The sequence below is a fragment of the Zonotrichia leucophrys genome, chromosome 6 (assembly GCF_028769735.1).
Source record: "Zonotrichia leucophrys gambelii isolate GWCS_2022_RI chromosome 6, RI_Zleu_2.0, whole genome shotgun sequence".
NCBI classification, from domain to species: Eukaryota; Metazoa; Chordata; class Aves; order Passeriformes; family Passerellidae; genus Zonotrichia; species Zonotrichia leucophrys.
Genome location: NC_088176.1, coordinates 28,108,883 through 28,134,422, shown reverse-complemented (window position 1 = coordinate 28,134,422; position 25,540 = coordinate 28,108,883). Strand labels below are relative to the sequence as shown.

The window sequence follows — 25,540 nt, the reverse complement described above, 5'->3', positions numbered from 1 at the left end:
TATATAACTACATTCCAGAGCTTGGAATTTCAGTTTTACTATAGTTACTGCCAAGCACACTCACTGGATGTTAAGTCCCTTGATAATTCCCTTCATATTACAACTGTGTTTGTATTCTACCCCTCCCTTGTCTGGCCAAATGTAAGCAAATCACTGCTCTTCCCAAATAAACACAGCAAGCCCTGATCAAAACCAGAAAAGCCCAAAATCTTCCTGCTCTTACAGGAAAGAGTAAAGTTCAAATCACTCTTGTGTAAGTGTAGTTACAGTACAATGCTCACCTGCTGGCTCCTTTGCTACCTAGAATTTCCTTAAAACATTCACCAACGTGAAACATTCACCAATGTGACCATAAATGCATTTTATCTTCCTCAGAGCCAGTACAAATCCATGAGTTTAAGCTCTGGTGGCTGAAGGCACACAGAAATGAGATGAAAGGCTCAAGCCAATGTGACTTTCTTTAAAAGCCTCCTTGCCTGTCACCTACCCTGCAGAATGAATGGCTGAGGCTGCTTTCTGAAGTGGCAGCAGTCTGGGAGAAGTGACTGCAGCAAATGAGGGATTTGCTGCCAGCTGCTGGCACAAGGGATGCTGTGGGTTTGTGCGTGTCCAAATGCTCGGATCAGAGAGAACCAACACCAACCCCTGTGGCTGAGTTTCAAGTGGCCTGGGATGGTCTTTCTGTCCATTTATTTATTGCAAAACAGGGAGGAGTCATCTGTGCTTGAGTCAGCTGCTCCAGAAACAAAAGAAATAAACAAACTTGTGATCTAAACACAACGGTTCTTTAATTTTTAAAGTACACAGTTGTGGGGTTTGGGAGAATTTTTTCTTCAGAATGTAAGAAACAGCCTGCACTGACAGTTTCTCATTTACAGAGAAAGTTAATAAAAAGCAGATGGAGGTCACAATACAGCAACTACAATACGTGCTGTAATTAATCTGGCACTCCAAACAATCAACACAATGTCAGCAAGAGACTCACTTTAAGTCTCTAAGTCAATTACAGACTGATTAACAGCAACACATTACAGAAATTATTGACCATTTACAAAGTTGCACTGAGGTAAGAAATCCTTCAGCTGCAATAGGTGCCCTATAGGTTAATTAGGAAAAGTACTTCTCCCAAGTATTTGCTTAAAATGAATACTTGGGAGAGGTACTTAAACAAAAAGAGGTTTCCCCTCAAAATATTCACAAGCCAAACATCATAAACACAGAAAACAGTGAAATTTTTCCACCTTTACATCTCACGCTGAGGAGAGCAGCCACTGGCCAAAGAAAAACTGGATAATTCACATGCATGCACTCATTTCAAATGGCAAAATATGCAAACACTGTCACTCCTGGCAAACTATTAAAAAACTGACTAGAAGAAAGTGAGGCATAGGAAGTTTGAGCCTCCAGATAGAGAGCATGTCCACTCAGAAAAAGGGTGGCAGTGCTGTTCCATTTGAAATGCTGAGAAAAAGCAAAGAAAATCAGCCTTGTTTCAAGTTCTACATCCACAGTTGGAAGAAAAAAAAAAATTAAAAATCCCTGTGTTACTTTTCCAGTAACTGTTTCTCTAAAGAAAAAAATAATTACAGTCCCTTTCCAGCCATCTCCTACAAACATTTCACGTCCCACCAATTTGCAACAGGAAAATGTAGTCCCAGATGTGGATGAACACGTAAGTCAGCTGAAAATTGTCCCCACAGTGTATCTGTCTAAATACTTGTGGGAGAATACAAGTTTTACATTAACTGTAGCAAAACTGAATTCTAGCTCACAAGTATAGCAAAAACCCCCCTATAAATCAGTAATTCCATCAATAATAAATTTGTTATATTCATAAAGTTGCCTGCAACTGATTTTACTTGGGTAAATTTCAAACAGCATTAAATCAAAGGAGTTCTGTAAATACTTGTGTATTATACAAGGCATGAGAGTTACTTCAAAAATTACCAGCAAACGCTAGACTTAAAAACCAGAGAATTGCTTGAGAGAAACCACAAAATATGACCCAGAACTGCCCATACTCCACCATGGCAGTCTAACTCCTGAATGGCAATGCTGGGCATAGGTTTACATCAATATTGTAGTTAGCAGCTAAGGCCTCACATACCTCACTCTCTGGATAATATTTAGCCTGCCCATGAAAAAAATGAAGAAAAAAACAGCTTGTGCCATGAGGGTGGTGAAGGCACTGGCAACTGAAAGAAGTCAGCAAGAAAATTCATATCATTATCAGCAGTAGAGAGCATCACCTCTCCCTACAGCTCTTGCTCACATCTTTTCCCTGCCAGCAGATGAGAGCAGAACAGCAAAGGGCACCACTTGCAGACACAGGTTTAGAAATTGCACTTTAGGCACTCAGGTCTGAGTTACCAGATGTTCATTTTCAGTTGCTGCTGATGCTGGCAATGAGTGAGGTCAAAGTTTTAGTTGTAAAAATAACAGAAGATGGAGCAGAAAATATGCAAAAAATATCTGTGTCTGTTAATTTATGTTAGAAAGGAAAAAGAGAGTTAATGGCCAAGAGTCTCTTAATTCTTGATAATTCCTTCTTTTGGGCTGATATGCTGCTTACACTGCTAAGAAGCAACTTTCTATATAATGAGTCAGCTGATTAAAAGCATAACCCATTTTGTAGTAGCTTTGTTATCCTGGTCAGGCACTCCACCAGTAATTCATGCTGTGAATGAACTTCTCTGTAGTAGTTTCTTTTGGTTTATTTTTTTCCAACCCCATCACTCTGGAACTAACTCCATCTTACTTATGGAATCCAAAATCTGCTCCCTTCCCAAGTGCACTCGTGCACGTAGTCATGGCATTCCTTCTTGCAGGATCTTTCAGTAAGCAAATCCACAAGAAGAAAATAAAAAAATAATTATGCACCCAAATAAGCACTTCCAGTATTCCTTCCCCTCACAGAAAGCACACATTAAATCTGACAATTCAGATTTCTTTGATATGACTAAATGTGCATCTATGAGCAAAGTCAATTGCCCTTTGTAACTGCTCACTGCACTCAGGACAGTAGGAACAGCAGAGGGGAACTACACACAGGAATTTGCACACATATAGCTACAAATTTACTGCTGGAAATCTCAGTGGGGGTGTTTGGCATTAGAGGATTTTAAGCCAATTCCACAAAAAAAAAAGCTTGCACTTTCCTGAAGCCTAGTATTTTCACAGCTTACTTTCTTGGCTACTACTCTCCTCCAGCACTGCAAAACCAAGTTTACATTATTTGACATTGCACTGGAAACAAATCCAATCAGCTGGACGAAAGCTGCACTCAAAATTAATCATTTTTATTGCCATCTTGGTTTACTTGCACACATTCTAACTCTGTGATTTTTTTTTTTTAGTAGAAATTGCCAATATCCTCAGCTCCCATGGACTAGAAATTCATATTTTGCATTCCTGGTATTTTAAGTCATCCATATGTTTTGATGCAAAATAAGACATCTGGTAAATGTTTAAAAAATTTAAATTGCAGCCATCAAAACTGCAACTTTATGGAAGCTGCACAAAGACATCAAATGGGAATGGTGACATGTTAGACATTGAATTACTGGTTTAGGACAGTAATTAAGGTACACATCAATACAGCAGCATTTAGCAGCTTTTCCCTAGGATATTCATTAAGTAAGAATCTGAGAATTGTGTCTGATCTGATTTCCAAGGCAAGGATATATATTGGAATTCCATGCCAGGCACGTATGAACAGAAAGCTGTAATCCTCCCCTCCACCTTTTGGAATATGCATTTTCACCACCTTCCTCCTTTGCACCTCCCATCTGTTTCCCCATTTACACCATCTTTGGCACTAACTCTACCATTCAACTCTTTCAAAATCCTTATTTCTTTAAGACTTCCACTCCAACCTCACATTTCCTGCCATCCCACCTACCTCTTTCCAACTGGCTTCAGTCTCCTCATCGGCCTCTCATTTCCTCTCCGTGTCTCTCTCCATTCCACTTCATTCCCAACTTTGTCCTTTCCCACAGCTTTGTTCCCATGAACAAGAGCTCATTTGCCTTTCCCTTTCACAGGAGTTAATACAGGGGGAAGATGTTGCCAGCAGCCCTCTGAGACTGGCCATGGCTGGTGAGCATTGCCAGATGGTTTTGGTCTCCCCAGCTAAACGAACCCAATTCCAAAGACAAAACTACCAGAATGCTTAACAAGCATTTACCATGAAAACACAAAGTTTTTTAAACATTAAAAATCTGGACCAAAAAAATCACCAGAACACTAGCTATGCCCAGGAATTTGTTCAATTTAGATTTGACTTCCTTTACAGACAAAATAGTCTTGCCAAGTAATCATGGAATTAAATGACCAGCACAGTTTTATGCAAGGTTAAGTTTGTACAGATGAAAAGTCTAAAATTCTGAAAACTCTATTACAGCTATTTTTCAGATATTCCCTCCTACTGCTACTTCAGAAAAATCCTATGATTCAAATTACAGCTTCCAGAGGAAGTCATTAAAGAGACCAGAATTTCTATCAATGATGGTTTTGTAAGTTTGCACTTTGCCTTTGGCACAGACTCTGTCTATATTTAGAATGCACAGTATAAAGAATGCTTGAAATCAAAGCACACAAAAATATCAGAATTTTACTAGCAATACATCAAATTTGCAGGGGGAGGATAATACTCATGTATACTGTAATTTCAGCAGGTTTATAGGGCTTCATCAGGGTTGGAGCAGGGAATGCAGGAGCCAGCCCTACCTGAAAGTGCTCCTGTCCCATGAAAGCCTTTTTGGGAAGTTACAGAAACACTGTATCAAAACCTGTAAAGACTAGAAATTTTTTTGTCAGCTACAGAATATCACACATTAGGTATAATTGCTTCAAAGTATGAAAATGTAGTGTTCTCCCCAGCAATATTCAAGGGCATATGATCTTTTTTTCCTTCAAACTGTGACAAGACTCTTAAGTAGATTTCCATCATGCATCTTTGTTTCTCTAAGCTTTTGAGAGCTGGAGGGTTCTGGCCTCCTCCACTCAAAGCATTTTTTGTTCCAAACCAGAACAAGAATTCAAGTCCTGTGTGCTAACCTGACATATCATTGCCACTCACTGAACAATGCTTAATTGTGTTTAATGCAAAATTGGTGTGTTGAAATTAGCACCCTCAGTTACTCATATTAGTGTCAGATATTTTCATTCAGTAATGCATTATTTTGGCAGCAAGAACTTCTCAGCATCCATTTATGCCTTCTCAGCCATTGGGACTGAAACACATGGTAGCAGGAGTATGTCATACTCTAAAAAAATGAAACATGACACTTGGCCTTTTTTAACACTTCTCCAACCAAACCCAAGAAAAGGTACATGATGACAAAAGACCAAAAATGTACTCTGGGCACTTAACATTAAGAGTTCATCTTCTCTCATGAAAAATACTGAAGAGGATGAATAATCCTTTCTCTGAAGGAAAAAGCACTAGAGTAATACAAATAGCATTACTTTTGCTGTAACAAGGTCGAACAAAAATAAACTCAATGCCACTCTAAGAAACAGAAAAAACTCGTAATTTCCCAGACCCTTTACCAGATCTGACTGAAATTTTATTTCATGAAGGAACTGCATAGATAAGGAACCATGTTACTCCCCCCTCCCCAAACACTGCCAGCATTCTCAAGAAACATTGCAGAGCACCCTTTATCTCCTGGCATGAGCAACTTTCAATTGCATTGCAGAATCATATGTGCAATTCATCTACTTTGAAGATATGAGCAGAATTTTTTTTAAAGAAATCTACTTATATACACAGTCCTTAGCTGGACAATTGCATAACAGGGTGAATCTTTTTTCCTGTTTTTAGTGAGGTCAAATAAGAGCTGCAAAGGAATTTTGCTGCACACAGAGAAAGCTGACACAAAATGCCCAAACCAACAGTTCTGTTGTCATGGGCACCGACAAGGAAAAGGTTTTTAAATGCCAAGATTTTTGAGAAAAACTTTCCTGAACTGGTATAAAGTCAGACCCAAAACTTTACGCCTTGGGAACCAAAACTAAGCAGCTTCAGGAAAAATTCTGCTGACAAAGGAGCACGGGCCCCCACAAGCCAGCGGCCCTGAATGCCCCCTGCGTCAGTGGGACTGGCACCAGGGCATGCCAGGCTGCAGGGCTGGGCTGCCTAGCAGGGAGCCATGGAGGCAGGGGACAGCCTGCAAGCATGCAGCAAGGCAGCAGAGACAGGGAAGACCACAATTGTGCTGTTTGCCAGCTGTGAAAACAATTATGTCTTCCTGATTTTGTTTCTAGCAGAAGTAGTTACAAGTCTTGCCTTGGCCAGTGCTTGGAAAAGGCACAGGTGAGTGCACCTTTGTCATTATTCACATGTGGAATAAAGCTGTCCTGGGGTCTGGTGATCAAAACCCATTGTGCCTTCTGCTATTACATGAACGTGTCTCAAACTGGTGCACTGGGATCCCCTTTCCATTTGGAATTCATTTGGAATTCATGAAGTGAACTCTTAAGCCCATCCTGCAGCACCTTTCTGTTGCCCACTGTGTGACCAGGTGAAAAGCTCCTCTCCTGAGGGAGCAGGGGCCCACAGCAGCCACCAAACCACCACCTCCCTCCCCTCACTGCACCAGGTAGGGACAGGGGCTGTTTCCTTGGCTTTAAGGGTGGGGAGCCACATGAGCAAAGGAAGGCTCCAGAGCAGCAGCAGGTTTGAGTGCCTGGCAGAGCTCCAGCTGGGATAAAGCACATTACTTTCTCTCCAAGCTGTAGGATGACTTGGGGCAAGCTGAGCCAAGGCTTCTATTGATGTGCACACTGAAATCAATGCTGAGACTAAACATAAACCTTAATAAGAGACCAACACAAAAGTTACCTCTGTGTGCTTAAGCATCCAGGCACTTGAGAGGTTTAGATGCTCTCTTCTCTCCATCACTCTACATCCCTTGATCCCTAGCTAACAGGAAGAGTCATCACTCCATACATGTTTGGTTCCTAGCAAGAGTTAGGGTACAGCCTTTCAGGTGGCACAGTTTTCAAAAGTATCTTAGTGGGTGAGAAGCTCAAGTTTGTCAGAAAAACTCCACCTATCACTGCAGGTCTCCAAGGACCTGATTAATTCCCCTACCCCTTTTTTTTTTTAATTGGAGCTTAAGGCTCTAAACCAATTAAGTGGCTATTCATAGCACAGAATTTAAGGTAGGAAAATTAGTTGATTATAACCCACATTCACTTGATCAGGTTTGGTTCTGAGGTTTTATTGTAACTAGAAACAGCACACAAAGATATGAAAATAGGTCAAGAGCAGGAGTTGACCCAATCTATGAAAAACTTCTGAGAGTCCTTAATTCATTAACAGCACTTGGTAGTCCTGGGATGCTGTGTGACCTTCCCAGGTGGGGCTGATTCACCATTTAAGACATTAGGTGCAAAGTAAAACTCAGTGCCTTGCTGCATTTAAAGCAACACAAAACATCAATTCCGTCTACAGTAATTTACAGTAGAGTGTTTTCCTTTAAGATTGATAAATCAGTAACACAGGCAAGTAGTGACAGGCACACAAGCAATTCCAGCACATGAAGTTCTGTTTCCTATTATTTACAACATTTTAATGCACTTTTAGAGGTTATATATGGCTACAAAGGAAAAGATTGCAATTTTAGAAGTGAATGAAATTATAGGAGGGCTTTAAATCCTATTAACATGAGTACTTTTACCTCACATTTTACTTGGGCATAGTCTTTAAGAAAGTGGCAGTATTCACTTCTATATTGAAATAATTAGGAATAAATCTACCATAACTAAGAAAAGTAGTTTCTGTACGAAAATGTTTTCATGCAACTTAAACCATCTCTGAAATCCCCAATCTTTAATTTCTGTGGGTTTTCCACAACACCACTAGTTCCAAATCACTTTTTAACAAAATTAAAAACAGGCATAATATATATACAAGGTGAAAAAAGGAAAAAAAATAACTAATGCCTCTTTGGCCCAGAAGAAGGAAGTCATTTAAGGAAACCACTGAAACCCTCTGTTATGGCTGCAACTATATTAAGAAGGAGTAACATGTATGTAAAACCTTAAAGAAAAGGAAAACACTCAGAACCTAAAAAATAAGGTGATCCTAAACAGTCATTATTTTATATGGAATCACAGGATCTTTAAGGTTGGAAAAGACCTCCAAGATCATGAAGTCCAACCTTTGACTGAACACCACCTTGTCAATTAAGCCATGGCAGTGAGTGCCATGACTGCTTAGTTTTTGGTTTTTTTGAACCCTTCCAAAGATGGCAACTCCACCACTTCCCTGTTCCAATTTCCCAACTCTTCACCACTCCTCCAGGGAAGACATGCACAAAACCACACAGAGCACAGCATTATCTGCTTAGGAGTTGCATGAGACAAAGAAGCAAATAGCCTAAACTATTAGGAATTTTCAAGTTGCTTTTATGTTTATTTGACTGAACTAGGACTTGGCTAATTTCTTGGGGAAATTTCAAGTTATATAACTGCCCTTTGCAGACATGCCAGCATCTGAAGAACACCAAGACACCTGGTATTTAGAAAAGATGAAGTATGCAATGTAAATCTAGTGGCCTAGACCAAAATCCTTTCAGTGTTTCAGCAATCCCAGTGATAACTGAAAGAGAAATCTATTAATTCCACCAAACTTTGCATTTAATACAAAATACCATCAATGCAATGAGAATCTCCTGAAGAAAAGGTCCAAACCCCCTTGATACCACACAAGTTCTTTTCCCTCTACTCAAGTTTGTCAAAATCTGCCTCATTGAGTTCTCTGGTTTGCTTAGGGGTGTTTTGGTTTGGTGGAGGCTTTGGGGTTGTGGTTTCTGGTTGGCTGGGTGTTTCCTGGGGGGAAGAAAACTCTAGAGACTCCCAGACATGCTACAAGAGGTTACAACGATGTTTAAAGTTCACAAGACTCCTAGATAATGATGCTGTGGAGGGTTATTAGCTCTTCTACTATCACTGATATTTAATAATAAAATACTGGGTTTGGACAGAAGCATTGACAAAGTCCTACTCACATCCATTAATCTGAGGTGGGTTTTTTGCAGTGTGGAATTCCTGCATGGCAGTCTCTGCTCTGTACAAATGTGGGATTCAGCTCAGCTGCAGCACAAAGAGCAATATTGCATAACTTATGATGCACCTGTGTTTTAAGCAGTGATGTAATCCCTACATTTACAAGTGTGTAAATGATGAAGTGCTCGCAATGGGATGCTGAACTGGCAGGCACAACTCTGAACTACTCATAGATTAACCACTCCTGGGATATTGTACTGCTAGAGGTTTAGCTTTAAAAGCAGTTCACACTCTTCTCAAAAAAGATTGCATTGACAAACTGAATTGAGAAAATTAGGTATTTTGGAAAGAAATTCTCTAAAAAGCCTAAAATCAGATTTATCAGAAAGCCTATGGCAAAAGAAGAAATCACCTGGCATTTTATCTGCACACTGTCCTAAGGCTGCACAGCCTGACACTGCAGTTCTTGGTTCTCTCCCTCCCTGTTTCAACAGAAAATATCAACTTCAGCTTCTATCACAGTACTGGGAAACAACTGAAAGTTGATTTAAAGGTCTGAAAGGACAAACATTTTAGCTTACTCTAGATATCTAAGGCAGTAACTCACAAGCTTGGCCTTGAGTTCACTAAGCAGTGACATTTGTTTTAACAAAAGAGGAGGCTCTACCTTTTATCACAACGCCTCCTGAAACAGGCAGAATGCTTCCCTTGCACCTAAACAACATTCCAATAAACCAGAGTGAGCTTTTACTGATTCAGCTGAAGTCTCCCTGGTTATTTGTTTCAAGTGTGGTATTACAGTTATTAACTTCACTGTGCATGTTACTTTCACAGCTCAGGATGCAAAGAGGGAAACAGCTGCACTTGGCTTGAAAGATAATTTGCAAAAGGCAAAGTTTAATGAAAAGAATGAAACCAAATTGCCAGTGTAACCAAAAGTGTAAGCAGTGCCCAATGCCAGTCATTGCTGCCTTCCTTCCAGTACCTCCAGTACTTTGCTGTTCTCCTTGGATATGAATTTAACATGCTCTGTACTTGTGTTGGAGATATGCTAATGAAAAACAGCATGTATGAAATGCTTTGATGACAAAAGCTAGTTTAAATTTTTTGAAGTTATTAAAAAAGATGAAAGAATTGGTAAAAAGCAAAATCAAATGGAAAAAGTACAAATAGATTTTTATTTAACTTAAAATGCATCAGTGATAAGAGAGGAAAAACAGAAAAAAAGCAAAACAAAAAGTCACAATGCCAGAAATAGCAAATAAGAGAAGTAAAATAAAGTTAATGAAGCTCAAGAGAGAAAGAAAATAAATTGGTAATTTCAAGATATGATACAGATTAAAAAGAGCTGGAGACTAAAGAAAAGAGGAATGAAAATATGGGATTAAGAGGAAGAAAAAAGAGCAAGAGAAGTCCATTTTAAAAGTGAATGATGGAAGAGACCCCAGAGTTCTACCTGCTCTGCAAGTTCAATTTATCTTGCATTTCCCTTTACCATCTTTTTTAACATATTAAAATATTCCTTGCTCCAACTCTCTGATCATCTTCCTGCTTAGAGCCACTAAGTTTCCAGGAGCTGAAGGGATTCGTATGGTGGCTGCTCCCCAAAAGTTATTCCAAGCTACATTCTGAGCACACACATCCCACAACCTCTTTATGGCTGTTAGAATGCAAAGGGACACAGGGGGATGGGGAAAGGAAAATTTAGAAATAAAAAGAGTGGGGAATATAGGTGAAATCTGAATTCCCACATATCCATTTCCTAAAGAACAGCCTCAGCACCCATCCCCAAGCACTGCTGCTGGTTGACAGGACATTCACCTGCTTCCAAGGCATTCAGCATTCCAGTTCCATACAAACAGATGGGGAAACACAGGAGCATGTATAGTGAGGGTTCAGACACCTAGCAAATGAACAAGAACACTCCCTCTGCAAAAGTAAAAATTATCCATGGCTAGATTTGAGGAACAGTCACTCTGGTCCCCCATGTGAGCGCCAATGACAGCACAGCAGAAAGGGCTGGACAACAAGAACAAGACAGGTCAGTATTTCAGAAAGGGAGAGGGAAAATCCCATCATCTTATGCCTGCTTGGAAAATGTTTGTGGAGCTACAGCATCTGATCATTTAGGATTTGGCAACCTACTCATGCTTGCATACCACTGAATAAATCTTTAAAAGACAATTAACAGCATTCCAAAGGAACAGTAACTACAACAGAGTGAAAAAGCATGTTGAGAGCCAGAATTACTGTCTCTCAATTTGGTCTTTAATTCACCAGACTAGAGAAGATCCCAAACCTCCAGAACATGAGGCTTTGATACACTCTGAGCTCTACAGCACCAGTGCCAAGCAGAGCAAACCCTGCCAGTGCCAATTCTTTCATTACTGATGGAATCAGTCATGAAAAGCTTTAAATTGTTCACTTCCCTCCCGAAATCCTTCATGTTATGGGATCAGATTTGGCAACCTGAACAAATGGGTTGCGTTAAGATGCTGTGGAAGATTTATATGTTTGTGTGTTTTCTAAACATTTATTTCAAAATGCTTTAACCCTCTGCATCACTAGAGTAAGGCTACAGCATCTGGTGTTCATTAAAACCAGGAAATTCCTGTTTTGCTCTTATGAAACTGTTGAGAGTTGATAATAGTTTTTTTTTTTAATTTAGCTTTGTGATGATGTGTTTTAGAAAACACATTAAATAATAAATTTGAATTAGCAAATTTTTTAAATCTGCTTATGCCTAATTCAGACATTAGTCTCTTGCAATTCAAAAACCCCATCAGAAAATGTTTATCAAGTGTAAGTTAATGAACTATCACTATGATACTTAAAATATAGAATTTTGGACTCATCAATTTAAAAGTTGTCATTAATATAAGAGAAAAGAAATGATACAGAGGTTCACAAGAGGTTCTTGGTGCTTCAGCTTCACTATAGCCCAATTTTTTCTAAAAGATCACAAAAGGATTCTGGATCTTTTAGAGAAGTTATTCTTCATCCTCATTCCTCACTGAATCTTACTGTGCACACCTGGGCTGTAAATTTCAATACCTTTGTGTTTCAATTCAAAACAAAACATGGTTTCTTCTTATTGATTTAGTATCGGTAGTGTCTAATTAAAACCATCACCAGCAGTGAGAAGAACGACACCATTGAGCTCTGAGTGCTTCACGACAGACTGACCAATATCACAGGAAGAAAAGCAGTGTTTTCCTAACAACTGTTTTTCCCCTGTATTGGGAGGAAAGCTGTGAATGACCTAAGGCCACAACACACAGGATGTGAAGCTGCTGAAACCACAAGCAGATTATACTGCAAAACTACACAAAAATATAAAAAATCTGGGATGTCTGGGTGATGCCTGGGTGCACCGTGGGGCTGGGGTAAAGCACTGTCCATCCATAGCTGCTGCTCCCTCATGAGTGACTCAGCCCCAGCCAAGGAGGCAGGCAGACCATGTTCTGAGGTCAAGTCCCTGCAGAGCCAGCCAGTTATTTGCTGCAGACTCTCCTCTCAATCACAAAATGTCATTAAGTGAAGCTAAGAGTATGTTAAACACTTGGAATATTTACCCCTATATAAACAGCTGCTGTAGCTACAAATGGAAACTTACAGAATTGCAAACAATTGGTATTAAGTGTAAACAGATCATATAAACTGCACCTTATTTCACAAGAAATAGGAACCTCAGGGTTAAGGGGCTCTTTGTACACAGGTTGTAATTTACTATCTTAGGTGTATATACACACAAGCCAGCACACCAGAGCTGGCCAGAGAGTGGTTTAAGTCTTAACTCTAGAGCCACCCTGAAATCCACAGGCATTTGAAACACATTTTTTAATAGCTTAGCATATTGCTAAAATGTCTTGTTTACAGCCCATTACTATCTCACTATCTAAAGTTTCTTTTGGCACAAGGACTTTGCAGGATAATCATTCCCACTGCAGATTCACTCAGTATGCCCAGCTGGAATATGTGTTCCCTTTCCTCAATTCTTACTTTTATCAGCCCATAACTCTTTTAGCTGTTTTATTTCCCATGGTACTCAAATTCATTCCATGTATTGATAGAGCTTCACCACATTATCTTCTACTTGAAGTCACTAATAAATAGGTTAAATTAATTTAATTTAAAGCTGCACCTCCAAGTACCAATGCAGAAACCCAACCAACCACCTCTTACCCCTCTTTTTTTGCCTTTCATTCACGCCTTTCATCTTCAGAACTAAGCCCACTTAAATTAGGAGGGGTGGGGGGGGAAGTTACAGGCACCACTTTATTTCTTCTTTTCTATCCTCAGAAGAAAAACAACCTCTTGTGCCTCAGTTTGTTGAGGAGTATCAGGTGTGCATCAATTCCCAGCACCCCAAGGAGAGGGCACACAGAACTCCCCAGGTTTGCACAGAGACCTTGTCACTCCTGCATTACTATAAATGTTAGTTCCACACATTAATGCCTATATACAGAACACCAGCATTTTCCCCAGTCTTAATTCCTTCCCCATTTTAGCAAGATTCTTTTTCCATACAAGTGGGGAAAAGAAAAAATGAAATAAATTTGGACTTTAACACCATGTGGCAAAGTACCTCAGAAACAATCTCACTTTACACCATAAAAGTTTTATTAATCCTGCACCTTTCTAAAAAGGTCATTTTTCTTCCCAAGAGATGTTATTAATTTACTAAGGTTAGCCCATACCTCCACCTATACATTCTATATATAACATGAAGAGAAATTATCTGAAGTTCATTTTCTTGGTTTTTAATTATGTATCAGCCTGGTCAGAAATGCATGCAGTGTTCCCAATTTCATTTTTTATGCAGAAGAGAAATTAAGTGTTGCTTTCAATCAGTCACAGCTATGACTCCTTAAGAACAGAACAAGAATGTTTATTTCAAAGAGAGATGTCCAGACTGTACACTTAGTTCACACTAATAGGCTGGACTTCCAAAAGAAACATAATTTAAACCACAATACTGGTCATTCCTAAGAAATAGCTCCACTTAGGTTTCTTAGAGAACCCAAAAAAGTGTGCAGGCTGTCGCTGTCAGGGACACAATGAATATTTACTGTTCTGCTGGGCTTGGCCAACACTCATCTTTGTACTCTAGAGAAACAAACACAAAACCCCACAAAACACCCACTCATCTAAAATGTTACCAGAAACACAGGCTTTGGCTGCTGTAAAATAAAGAAACTGTTCTGATTAGATACAGAATCATACAGCAGAAGGCACACATGCTTAATACAGCAGTTTTGATTAAATAAGTACTCACAGAATTGCAAGCTCCTTAAAATGGCTTGGTGTATTGAATACCTATATACAGCCAAGATAACTTCAACAGGAAATTTCTATAAGAAACAGCATACTGAAATGGAAATACTTCAGGTGACCAGTATTGATGTGTGACTCTAAAAATCCAATTCTTTCTTCTGTGGTTTTCACTATGCTAACAACAAGTCCCACCCCATAAAAAGAGCAAAGTAAAATACCTTTTTTCGATTTTGCTCCGATCTTCAACTTTGATGGCCAAGCAATCTGTGTGTTTGTTTCTTCCATAATCTATTAAAAAAGAAAGCATTTTCAAAGAATTAAGTTTTTTTTTCTCCTGCAAAAGCATACATTCATTTTCTGAAAATATGATGTTTACCATTTTTAAAACTGTTAAATATTATTACTTTTAAATAGCACAAGCCATGAACTGCTTCTCTGTTTTTCTTGAGAACTTTTGTTTGTTAATAAGCATGGCTGAGTTCTGATCATTCAAAAGAATTCCACAGAGCAAACCCAAAATGCTCAGCAGCTTCCATGAAGTTCAAATGACCACTAATAGCTACAGCAGACTCCACATTCATCTCTGAGGGAACTTCAAACCTTTACAACACAAATATTTCTTCAGTTACCTTAAAATGGTTCTTAAGTAAAGCCTATCAAATTTAAATTGAGTCTTTTTTGAGTCTCCATAAGTCAAAATATATTGGTTTGCCTCACTTTTACCTAAAAGCAGCTTTTCATTATAAGCTGATCCAGACTCCAGAATTTTTACTTAGTTTAGCAGGTCAGAGCAGACATTTGACAGCCTTTATTTATTATGACACAGTGTGTAACCTATCTGTACATCTCCAACCAGCCAACAGGGAAAAGCTATGCACACACTCTCACACTGTGAAAAGCAGGCAGTCATTTAGCTCAGTGTCAGCTCTCATTCTGCTGCTGCCTTGGGCTCAGTGACAATTCCACCAGCCCATTACAGGCAGATGATACTGAAATTTCATCCTGGCACAGAGCTACAGAGCTTCACCAACCCATTCAGTTGTAACAGAGGAGAAGGAACTGCTTGACACCAGGGACTTCAGACAGATGAATGGAAATGCAGCTCCTAGAAATGCTGGGCATGTCTACTGAGGCTAAAGGACTTCTCTTTTATACCAAGGTCTCATCAACAAGCATGGTGAGCTCATACCTCTCATCATACTCATGAGGGAATGAAAACAATTCAAATGTCAAAATAATTAGCAAAGTCACTTGCAAGCAGAAGACTAATGCATTAACAGCTACAATACCAGTATGTTTTCCATAACAGTACAATTCAAAATTAGGCAGATTTCCCTAACAGTTCCTAATTCTTATCTTCTACATCCAAATCCCAAAGACACCACAACAACTTCCAGATTAGCATGCCATGTGGAAAAACAAAGTGTCAGCCAGACTTTATTATACTATATTTTTGGTTTCAGCACTATTGGATAATAAGTTACAGCTGAAATAAAACATTTCCAGGAGGGTGAAATTCTACCAGCAACATACATATACTTTTTACCATTTTTCAATCCAGATGTGAAAAAAGCTGTTTCAAAGAATTCACTTGTCTCTGATAAAAGGCTTTGGGCGAGGATTTTTTTTTCATTGTGCAACAGGCAGTGAAATGCACAGAAAACTGGAAGGCACTGGCTAAAAGGAAAAGGGAGATGCTAAAACAGAGAACGGTGCAGGACTGAGTTATAGAAGATCCAACATGAAAGGAACCACAAGAGAGGAGACAGAAGAAGAATGCATGACATTCAAGGCAAGTGTTACATCCCATCAGTCCTTTACACTCTCAATGAAGGTTGGAGACTTCTGTCTAGAAGAAATTAAATCCTCCCCGTTTCTTATGCTAAACTAAAATAAAATGAAAGCCCACAACTTCACAGCTGCACATTCTGGGGACATATGAGAAAGATGCATATAAGATCTTCAAAGGAAAAGCAGTCTGACTGCCAGCCACTGAGATCTGGCCATCTACTATCCTTAAGCTCTTTGTAATGTTAAAAATTGCCACATTAGACCAAAAAAGATAACTCAATTTGGTCTCTACAAAGACAAGATTATCTCCAATCTTAGGCAAAAAAAAAAAAAAAAAGTCAGGATGCATTTAAATGAAGTACATTTACTGAAGTATCAAAATGCTCAGTCTGTGCTAGCATTCAACTCCAGGCTGTAATGTTACAATAAACCAGAACTTTCCTAAGAACACTTAAAAAAATTAAACTACACTGCTTACTTCTTAAACTACTTAAATAAGTAATTACTTAAGAAGTAATAATTTAAGTTATTACTTCTGTATTGTATTTATTATAACAGCAGAGTGTCACAAAGCTCTGGGAAACTTGGAACTGAGTTTTTATGAGAGCAGTTAAAGTTGAAAGTAAAGATGATATTGAAGAATGCATAGATCACTGTTGCATCAACTTTTTGTTTCTGCTTTACCATTCAAAGCCAGGCAATTTGAAGTGACAAGACTTTATTTTTTTCCCTGAAAAATCTGGAATAATTCCATGACAACCTCAAGTTCATGTTGGAATGGAACTGCTTCATTAGTGAAAACAGTATTATGCCACATACCCTGAGAACACGGGTTCTGCTCTCACATGAAAAAGAGAACTCTCAAGTGCTCCAGCCATATTACATGCATTCCAATTGTATAAATACTTGAGTTACATAACATTCAGAGGAAATTCAGCCTAGGGATGACTCAGAGTTCATGATCTCTGCAGAACAGCACCTCTGCATAGCTTCCCTTATTTCCACACAAAATAAGAGATAGAGCGAGTACTAATCAGTGCTTGCCTTGCCTTGAGGGATCAACTGACCAAAGGGATCCGGCATTCCTGTCAGCAAGGTTTCATCCCCAACAAATAACCTCATGCTTCTTCTCAAAATGAAGGAAAGACTAAGAAATTGTCTTTCTACAACTTGCCTTCCTCCCCTTTGCCCAAGTGTAATTGTAGTGTTTACAAGCCAAAATATGTAAGCTATTCTCAGTGGAGAAAAAACAGAAGAGGACAAGACACTGGAGGACACCAACAAAACAAATCAGACTGTACTCTGACCCTGAAAAAATTGGCTCTAGCTGCATAGCATTTGGCCTTCAAGAAAAAAAAAAATTCTAACTGTAAGGCAGCTGGAAGACAAGCCTTTGGCTTCCTTATATTCCAGCTTGAAAAGTTTATAGTTTCAGCACTTTGGGGAGTTTTTACATTAAGACAGTAAGAAATTATTTTTTCTTATGCTGTATTTTTTGTTTAGCTGATTTTGGATGCAAACTGGAATGTCCTGAATGCAACAAAACCAACCAAACAAAACTCCCCCCAAAGCCCACAAGTATTTCAGAATTCAAAGGAAATATTTTACACACAGTGGATGAACAAGAACAACATATATAACAGACTTCTTCATTTAAAGCAAGCACATTAAATCAAAGTATTATTCTTTATAGTTAGTGTTGGTAAGATACCTATTTCTGACCCTCCCACCTTTGGGATTTGGGCATCTTGGCCTTTTCTGCTTCAAGTATTAATCACAATGAAAGCAAAAATGGGTCAGACAGGAATCTGCATCTGCTAGTGGGTCTCTGTAGTTACCCAGTCTGAATTCCTTCCCCACTTAAGTGAAATTCTTTTTCCAGGCAAGCGAGGAAAAGAACAAAATTAAATCAGTTTGGACTTCAATACCATGTGGGAAAGTAACTCAGAGACAATCTCACTTTACACCATGAAGATGTTATGCCTGGGCTTGGAATACTGGGTTTAACAGACTTTCAGTGTTCATCTTGCATCTTCAGCTTTCAGAAAAGTTGTCTCAGTCCCCTTAGTTTGTATGCATTTACAGCTGTATAAACAAGTTTATTCTTATGGTTTATTTGAATATAACTTAGATGAAAATGAAAGGAAAATATATTTCCATAGGACAAGACCTGAAGAGTCATAGCAGACAAGTGAAATTCTGCATGGGGTGATCATTAGTTCTATCTCTTGCAGTGCATAAGAGGTGATGCAGCACAATCTAAGAGGATGACTAATCCCTGAACATGACTTTTGGCAGCAAGAACACAGCCATGGGTGTAGCTGGAACCAGAATTATTACATTTAATGATTTGTTGTTTTTTTGGTTTTAGGGGAGGAGAAAGCAAGGCAAGAACAAGGATGGGAAGGAAGACTGAGACTCAAAAGAGGTTTGTGTGAAGTTACCCGTTGGGAATTCAAACTCCAAAACTGGTGAGGCCAGAGAAAGCATTTGCACTGCCAGAGCACATCAGCAGGGCAGCATCAAGGATTACTGGTTGGTGAGGAAATTTGAGTATAAGGAGTTAAAAAGGAAATTACAAAACTTCGCCCAAAGCCTGGTACGCAGCTCTTGTGGAAGCCTGGCCAACATTTTGGGTACAGCAATGGATTTGCATCCCAAGCCCTGTTGTGGTTTCTTTCCCCCTGAGGTGATGACCTACATAAGCAATTCCAATCAAGAATTCACAGTTTGTCACAGCCACTACTCAAAGTTGGACAGCACAGCCTGACCCCCTGTGTAAGCACTAATTCTGCAGGTGAGAAGAGGGGCTGTTCCTGAGAAGCAACAATGGCACATGGCTCCAGACACCCTACATTCCAGACTATACTGTTCAGAGCTTCCAGTTTGTGCTCCTGTATGGCAAAAACCTCCATCTCCTATGCAGAGACCAGAATTAAAACCATAAAATACAGAAAAGGCTTTAGCAAGTTTGCTGTGACTGCAGTCTGTCAGTACTGGCAGCACACATGTAGGTGCAATCTGTTTAAAACACACAACCAAAGGATGCACAGGGAGGACAAGGATCAAGCTGCACTTGTGTGTCTGTACAGAAAGGAGCAGTGGGACAACAGAGCCTTCCCACACACAAGGACATGAGTGACTTTGTGTCCTCAAGGGTAGGCTCTTCATCTTCCCATTTTATAGCACAACTGTCAAACCCAGACACATTTTCAGAAAAGATGACTGCTTGGCTAATCCTTCTTCCCTAGTTTTACTTGTCTTGAAAAAAGTTAATATGTAAATTATTTTAGACATTACTGTCTGGAATCAGCAGCATGGATAAGGATCAGTACTCCCATATGTTTTTGTTCATGCTTCCACTGCAAGTCATTTGCTTTAATACTGCAGGAAATTGATCTTCACCTACTCACTTGTCCATCTCTGTTAAACTGATTTCTATTTCAAGTTTTTATTAAATGCTAAAATAACTATCAAAAAACATTAATGTGTTTCTGATTGATAAATAAAAAGGGAACAGAAGGAAAACTCACCTGCATACTGCTATACAGTGTCATGTCAAGCTAAGCAGAACACCAATAATGCCTCCCTGCAACTTCCCAGGGCCAATATTTTTGTGCAGAGTTTGAGGCTTCCCCAGAGTAGCAAACAGGCTGTTTGCTGTCAAGGACTAATCCTAGCCCATGCTGACTCTAACAAACTTACCATCTTCACAAAGTTTTAACAGCTATTCCTAAAGAGCTTACCAAGAATTAAGCATGTGCAGGATGAAGAGGTCCTGAAGCTAAAATTAGAGGTAAAGGTTAACATCATGGGCAAAGTATTTATTCTTAGTTTTGATCAATGTGCATCCAAACTTTTACACTAAATACTAAAACTAATGAACAGATTATGTATAAACGCAATAAAGGCAGTAGAATAAAAGACGTCAGTTTTACAAATGAAACTTTCAGACTGCACATAAAAGCTCTAAATCACTAAAGATGGAATTGGGAAAGCTGCCTATATGGATGTGGCTTTGGAATTTTTATTGTTTCCATTTCCAGTAAGGGATTTTTACCCTAGAAAGGGTGAGAACAAATGCATGCATGCACATACACACTGCATCTTTTTTTAACCTTTGCTTCACCTGAAAACAACTAAGATGATTCTTAAATCAAGGGTCTTGTTTAAGAAAATATTGCAGTATTGTTGCTGCATCCAAAAGCTACATTAAGTAAACCTTGTGCAACAAAAATGTTTACAGAACTTGGTATTTAATTTACAAGTACAGCAAAAAAATTGAGAGTAAAAATTAATCAATCAAATGCCCTTACCTATGGAGAAACACTGAAGTCCTTCACTTGAGTTAAAAGTTTATTTTACCCTCAATGGAAGTACTAGTCAAGGGTCACAGGTAACACATTTGTTTTAAATACAGGACAAAGCATAAAACAAAAAAAATTTAGGCATGCAAAAAAAGTATATATAGAAATAACTGTCTCTACAGCATTATTGAATTTCACAAGTAATATAAAAATTCTAAGTATCACTCAAAAATGAAACCCCACAGAACACTGTTCAAAACACCAGTATGCATCCAAATCTCCTCTCTGAAATCAAAACCAGCAATTCTCCTCCTTACAAGCCAGAAAGCCAGTGTATATTCTTGATTTGAATCATTCTCATACTTGTCTCCTTTATTTTTTTTTCCTCAAGGTAAAAGAGTACAAACATTTCTGAGAAGGAAATCCCTCCTCACTTCTGAGGGAGGATTTAACTCAGAATGAAAAGCGCTGAGAACCTCAGTGGAGATGGTGGTGACAAACCACTCCTCCTCTACTGCTTTACAATGCAAGGGATCTTGCACAGTGTTAAGTATAGCAATATAGTGGCATAAAGCTGAACTTGATCAACTAACTTGATATTACAGGTAAAATCTCAAGCTAGTACCCATTGTATCAGAAGCAGCATAGGAGAAACTGGAGATGAAATGAAAAAAAACTAAAAATCATTGGAATTACTCCATTGCCTTAGCAGAACGGTCACTATACTACAGATGGGATGAGTGCCATTTTCCACAAAAATGAAGCCTTCCCACCACTCAGCTCTGCCTGAACTAAGCAAAAAGTTAAGTAAGCATTCTTGATTTACCTTTTCAGAGAAACTGATCCAACCTAAATAGCCTCCTTTCCACTGGGTGGGGCTTTGCCAAAAGGGAGACAAATGTCTCAATCCCAAGATTTCCTGCAAATGTTAACTTGCACTGACATTCTTTCAGCCCCCTAATCCACGCTGCCCTCTCCAAGCAGTCACTTCCTCTTCCCAGGAAGCCAAATGAGAGGAAGCTCAGGGTAAACTGGATGCCAGCACTCCCATCCCAGCCAGGCACTTGAAGCCAGCTCTGGAAACGTATGGCCTTAATAAATCCTTGTCACATGCTATGAGCCAAGCTCTACATCAAGAGGTTATTTTAATGCTAGTGCAGATCCTGATTTCCAACCAGAAAAAGGGGAATGTGTGGAACCAGCTCCTGCAGCTCCAAGCTGCTGCTGTGGTTGAAACAGAGACCAGAGCCATGATAATGTCTGATCAGCAGCAGCTCACGAGGTCTCACCACCAGATAAATAACACTGCAAGAAACTCCGTGGCTGCCATCAGAAATGGAAACACAGCCCTGGGGGAGCTACAGCTATAAATAGGCAGCTGGGGAATAGTCATGGCTGAAGACACATGAAAAGCCCTTCAGAAGTTAGTCTGAATGTGGATAATAATTAGCTTGAGACATCTTAGTCTCAGGTCAATGATTAATATTTTTAATGCCTGAAAATGCCCTAAGCCACTTGCATTTGAAGCTCTAGATATGCTTCATGTTCAGAGATTAAAAAGTGAGTGATCCACTTCCAGCCTGACCTACTGCAAACAGAAAATTAAATTTATTTGTATCAGAATATACTACCTATACTTAAAAAATGCATATATCAACACTGTATTAATATATTCACAAGTAAGAATATTGCAACAGTTCAAAGGTTTGTCCCAGAACAACAGAAAAGATATTTTTCAAAGATACAAGAGAAAACACAGGATGTTGCAAACCAAGCTCTTTTACTGTCTTAGAAAAGCAAACAGGGCTTGAGGAAGATTCCTTGCTGCCTTTGCTGCCAGAGCCTCCTAAATAAATAAAAAGGCACAATCATTAATGACTACCGCATAGAGGACTTGAACAGAAATATGATTAAAGATACATTAGATATAGCAATTTTTCACATCTTCCAATAATCACAGGGGGTTTATTTTTTGGCTTTGGTTGGGCATTTGTTTGGTTTTTTTTTAGTCTCTTTGTATTCCTGTTTCCAAATACCTGGACTGAAAGATCACCTGTTTTTAAAGAATGGTTTCACCACATCATGCTTTCAAAATGGCCTCAGTAACTTCTACAGAGCAAATTATTTAATAAAATTAGAAGCTACAATTTAAACATGCTACCTGTAAGCACAGGAAGGAAAATGAAAAGAAACCACTAGTCTTCCTTTGCACTCATAAGCTCCTAATAATTAACAGAAGAGATGTTGGTACACACATGAAATATTTGCCCAGTTGCAACTTCACAGCTCCAAGCACACTTACTTCTCTCTCAGGGAATAACAGACTCTGCACTGAGAGAAACACAAGCATTTAAATACACTTTTTGCCTAAATCCAGAAATATCTTAAAAACCCCGAAGTATCTGCAACTGGGCAAATGCATGCAAACACCACTTCTGTTTGCTTAAAAAAGGTACAGAAGACACCCTAAACACAAAACATAAAAGGATGTCAAACACTCAGGACCAGTAAAACACACAATTTACAGCTGGCTGGTAGTATTCAGTGCTTCCTACAAAACCAAGCTCTGCAAATGAACTCTAAAAGGCAGGAAAGCCAGAGCTGAGGAGCCCCTCCAGGCATTCTCCCAAAGCCCACACTAACACATGCACACTGAAATAAAGAGCCTGGATGTGACCTGTGCAGTGCATCATTTCCAGTCACCACCTTCTGCATGTGCAGTCCCACATTGTCCCAAGAACTCCACCCAAATTCCACTAAAGCCACAGTGTTCACCTATCACCCACCCTACTCTGCTCACAGGCCCTGGAGAAGGCTACAGATACACTCTTGTCCAAAGAAATTTCAGAATGAAAGATTACCATCAGCACTGAGATTCCCAAGTGTTTAAAAAGAAGAAAAGTAACAAACTTGATGATGACAGAGCTAAAAGCAAACCAAAATGATGCATGAAATTCCTCTTGGTCCACAGGGCCGACCCTCACCTGTTTTGGATTATGGACTCTTCAGGACAGAGAATCACCACCTCCTTGCATTTTAACTAAGAGTGCCACACGCCTCTATAGGGCTACATAAATTATCTGTTCCCTGGAACAATGTCCTGGCTTTGCTGGGGAAAGGGCCTTGCTTCCTATGAGGCGTGAACCAGATGTTGTGGAACTTGGTGGAAAAAATCCACCATCAACTGAAAATGGGCTCTGGATCAAGGACATGTAGTAATTTCATATAATGAATTCCTCTCACAGAATAAATAAAAAACAATTTAGAGAGCAAGGCCCACAAGGATCTTTTACACAAATAGTATGTAACACAACAGCAGAGCCATCCATGTTTATTTAGGATTACCTGTTACTGAACTGCAGATCCAAGAGCTCTACAGAGAAAACCATGCCATTATTTACTCATTTTTTGCTAAATTATTAGTAGCTCCCAGTGGTTTTGAAAAATCCTCATTAGATGATGGTAAGTTTTCCCTCATCTGAAGCAGTACTACAATTTAGAAATATTAGAAGAAAGTATAAGGTTTTCAGACTCTTAAAAATGACACTACCAAAAGATATTTCATCTACTTTTCACTTGAATTCAGGACCAGAGGAAGGGGCTCTTCTTCATCTGATCTTCCCTTCCACAACAGGGCAGAAAAATTATCTGAATTTCACCAAGAACTGGGGCTCATTCTGTAACTCTACAAGATGTGCTTGTTTCTGCTAAAATGCTCAGTAAAATTATGCATTTTGACATTTAAATTGTTATTAAACTCTGGAAGTTGAAAGTTGGTAGGACCGATTCACATCCACTGAGATCCTGCTTGATTATGACAACCTAAGTAACACTGTTTTCTCGCATGTTTGGAGGCCAACAGAAGACTGCTTAGCACCAAACCCTTGTATTAACTTTTAACTTTCTTTAAAAGCCTCTCTGCAGCTTCACAATGCAGGCTGAGTCTCTGCCAACCCCCCAGGCGCAGCCTCCTCCTTCCTCCCTCTTGGTCTGCATGCCTTGACATACAGAATCACCTTCCTGAATTTTTGCCTTGTCATTTGCCATTTCAGCATTCCTATGGAAGCTTCTTCCACCTCACAAGCCACTTCCAGCCAACCTCAGCACATAGAGGGCAGTCGATCAGAATCCACAAAACATGGCATTATTTATGCAAATAATGCCCCCATGTTCTAGATGTGGCCTCTCAAGGATGCACCTCTCCCTCCCTGTTCCACTCAAAATCCTGCCAATAATGCCCTGAAGTCTCATCATCTGAACTGCTTTACAAAAATGCCTTTGCTGCAGCTTTGAGTTTACACTGAGTTTCTGGAAGTGTCCTGCTGCCTTCATTGGCAATGTGTTCCTAATGTCACAAATCACTTTCTTCCTCACTGCACCAACCTGAAATACATGGAATGAGTTTTCATTTTACCTCCACATACTCTGCCTTATTCATTTCACATGAGAGGGGAAAAATTTAACTCTGATTAAAGGAAATTGCACAGACAGAGACGGTGAGTAAGCTATGAGCAACTGTCCAGAGATTTCCTCCAACAAAAGAGAACTCAAAGGAGATAGTTTCCATCTGGTTTTATTAGCTGTAGCATTGTGTCTATGTGCTCAAAAACTACAGAAATCCACACTGTGGAGTTGATGATACTTTAAGAAGAATGCCAGTTAAAATGAAGCAGCTTTATTTAACCTATTGCAGCACCCACACTGTGCCTAGATAATAATTATGCACAAATATGATAATATCTAAATGCCAGGATAGCCACTGTATCATCAGTGTGGGCAAAGAGTTGCACTCATTGACATAGTGGAAGTTTAGCACATTTTGCTTTCCTCTTAAATTCAACACAGTATTTTCTGCTGTTACACTAGTGACTACATAATTGCACATCATATCTACAGTAAACAATCAAGCAATCAAATACACATGTCAAACAGATAAGCAACTCAAGAAGAAACATTTTATCCATACCTTTAAGAATTATGAGCAGATTTGAGAGAGAAAACACTGTGGCAAAATGAATAATGTGCAGAATACAGCACAGGCTACTATGGCTTAGCTTTGTTTCAGCACTTAAAAACTCAAAGTATTTTGATAAAATCCTAAGAGGCACTATTGACACATTGTCCTCTGTGCTCACTAGTATCAGACA

The 25,540-nt window shown here is 39.2% G+C and overlaps 1 protein-coding gene across 1 annotated transcript in view; it reads right to left on the bottom strand.

Moving 5' to 3' along the window:
- Positions 1 to 25,540, bottom strand: part of BICC1 (BicC family RNA binding protein 1) — an 89,841-nt gene that overhangs the window by 30,384 nt on the left and 33,917 nt on the right. Inside the window, exon 3 of the mRNA XM_064716848.1 lies at positions 14,514 to 14,583. Coding sequence (XP_064572918.1) covers positions 14,514 to 14,583 — 70 coding nt within the window. The remainder of the gene's footprint in view (positions 1 to 14,513; positions 14,584 to 25,540) is intronic.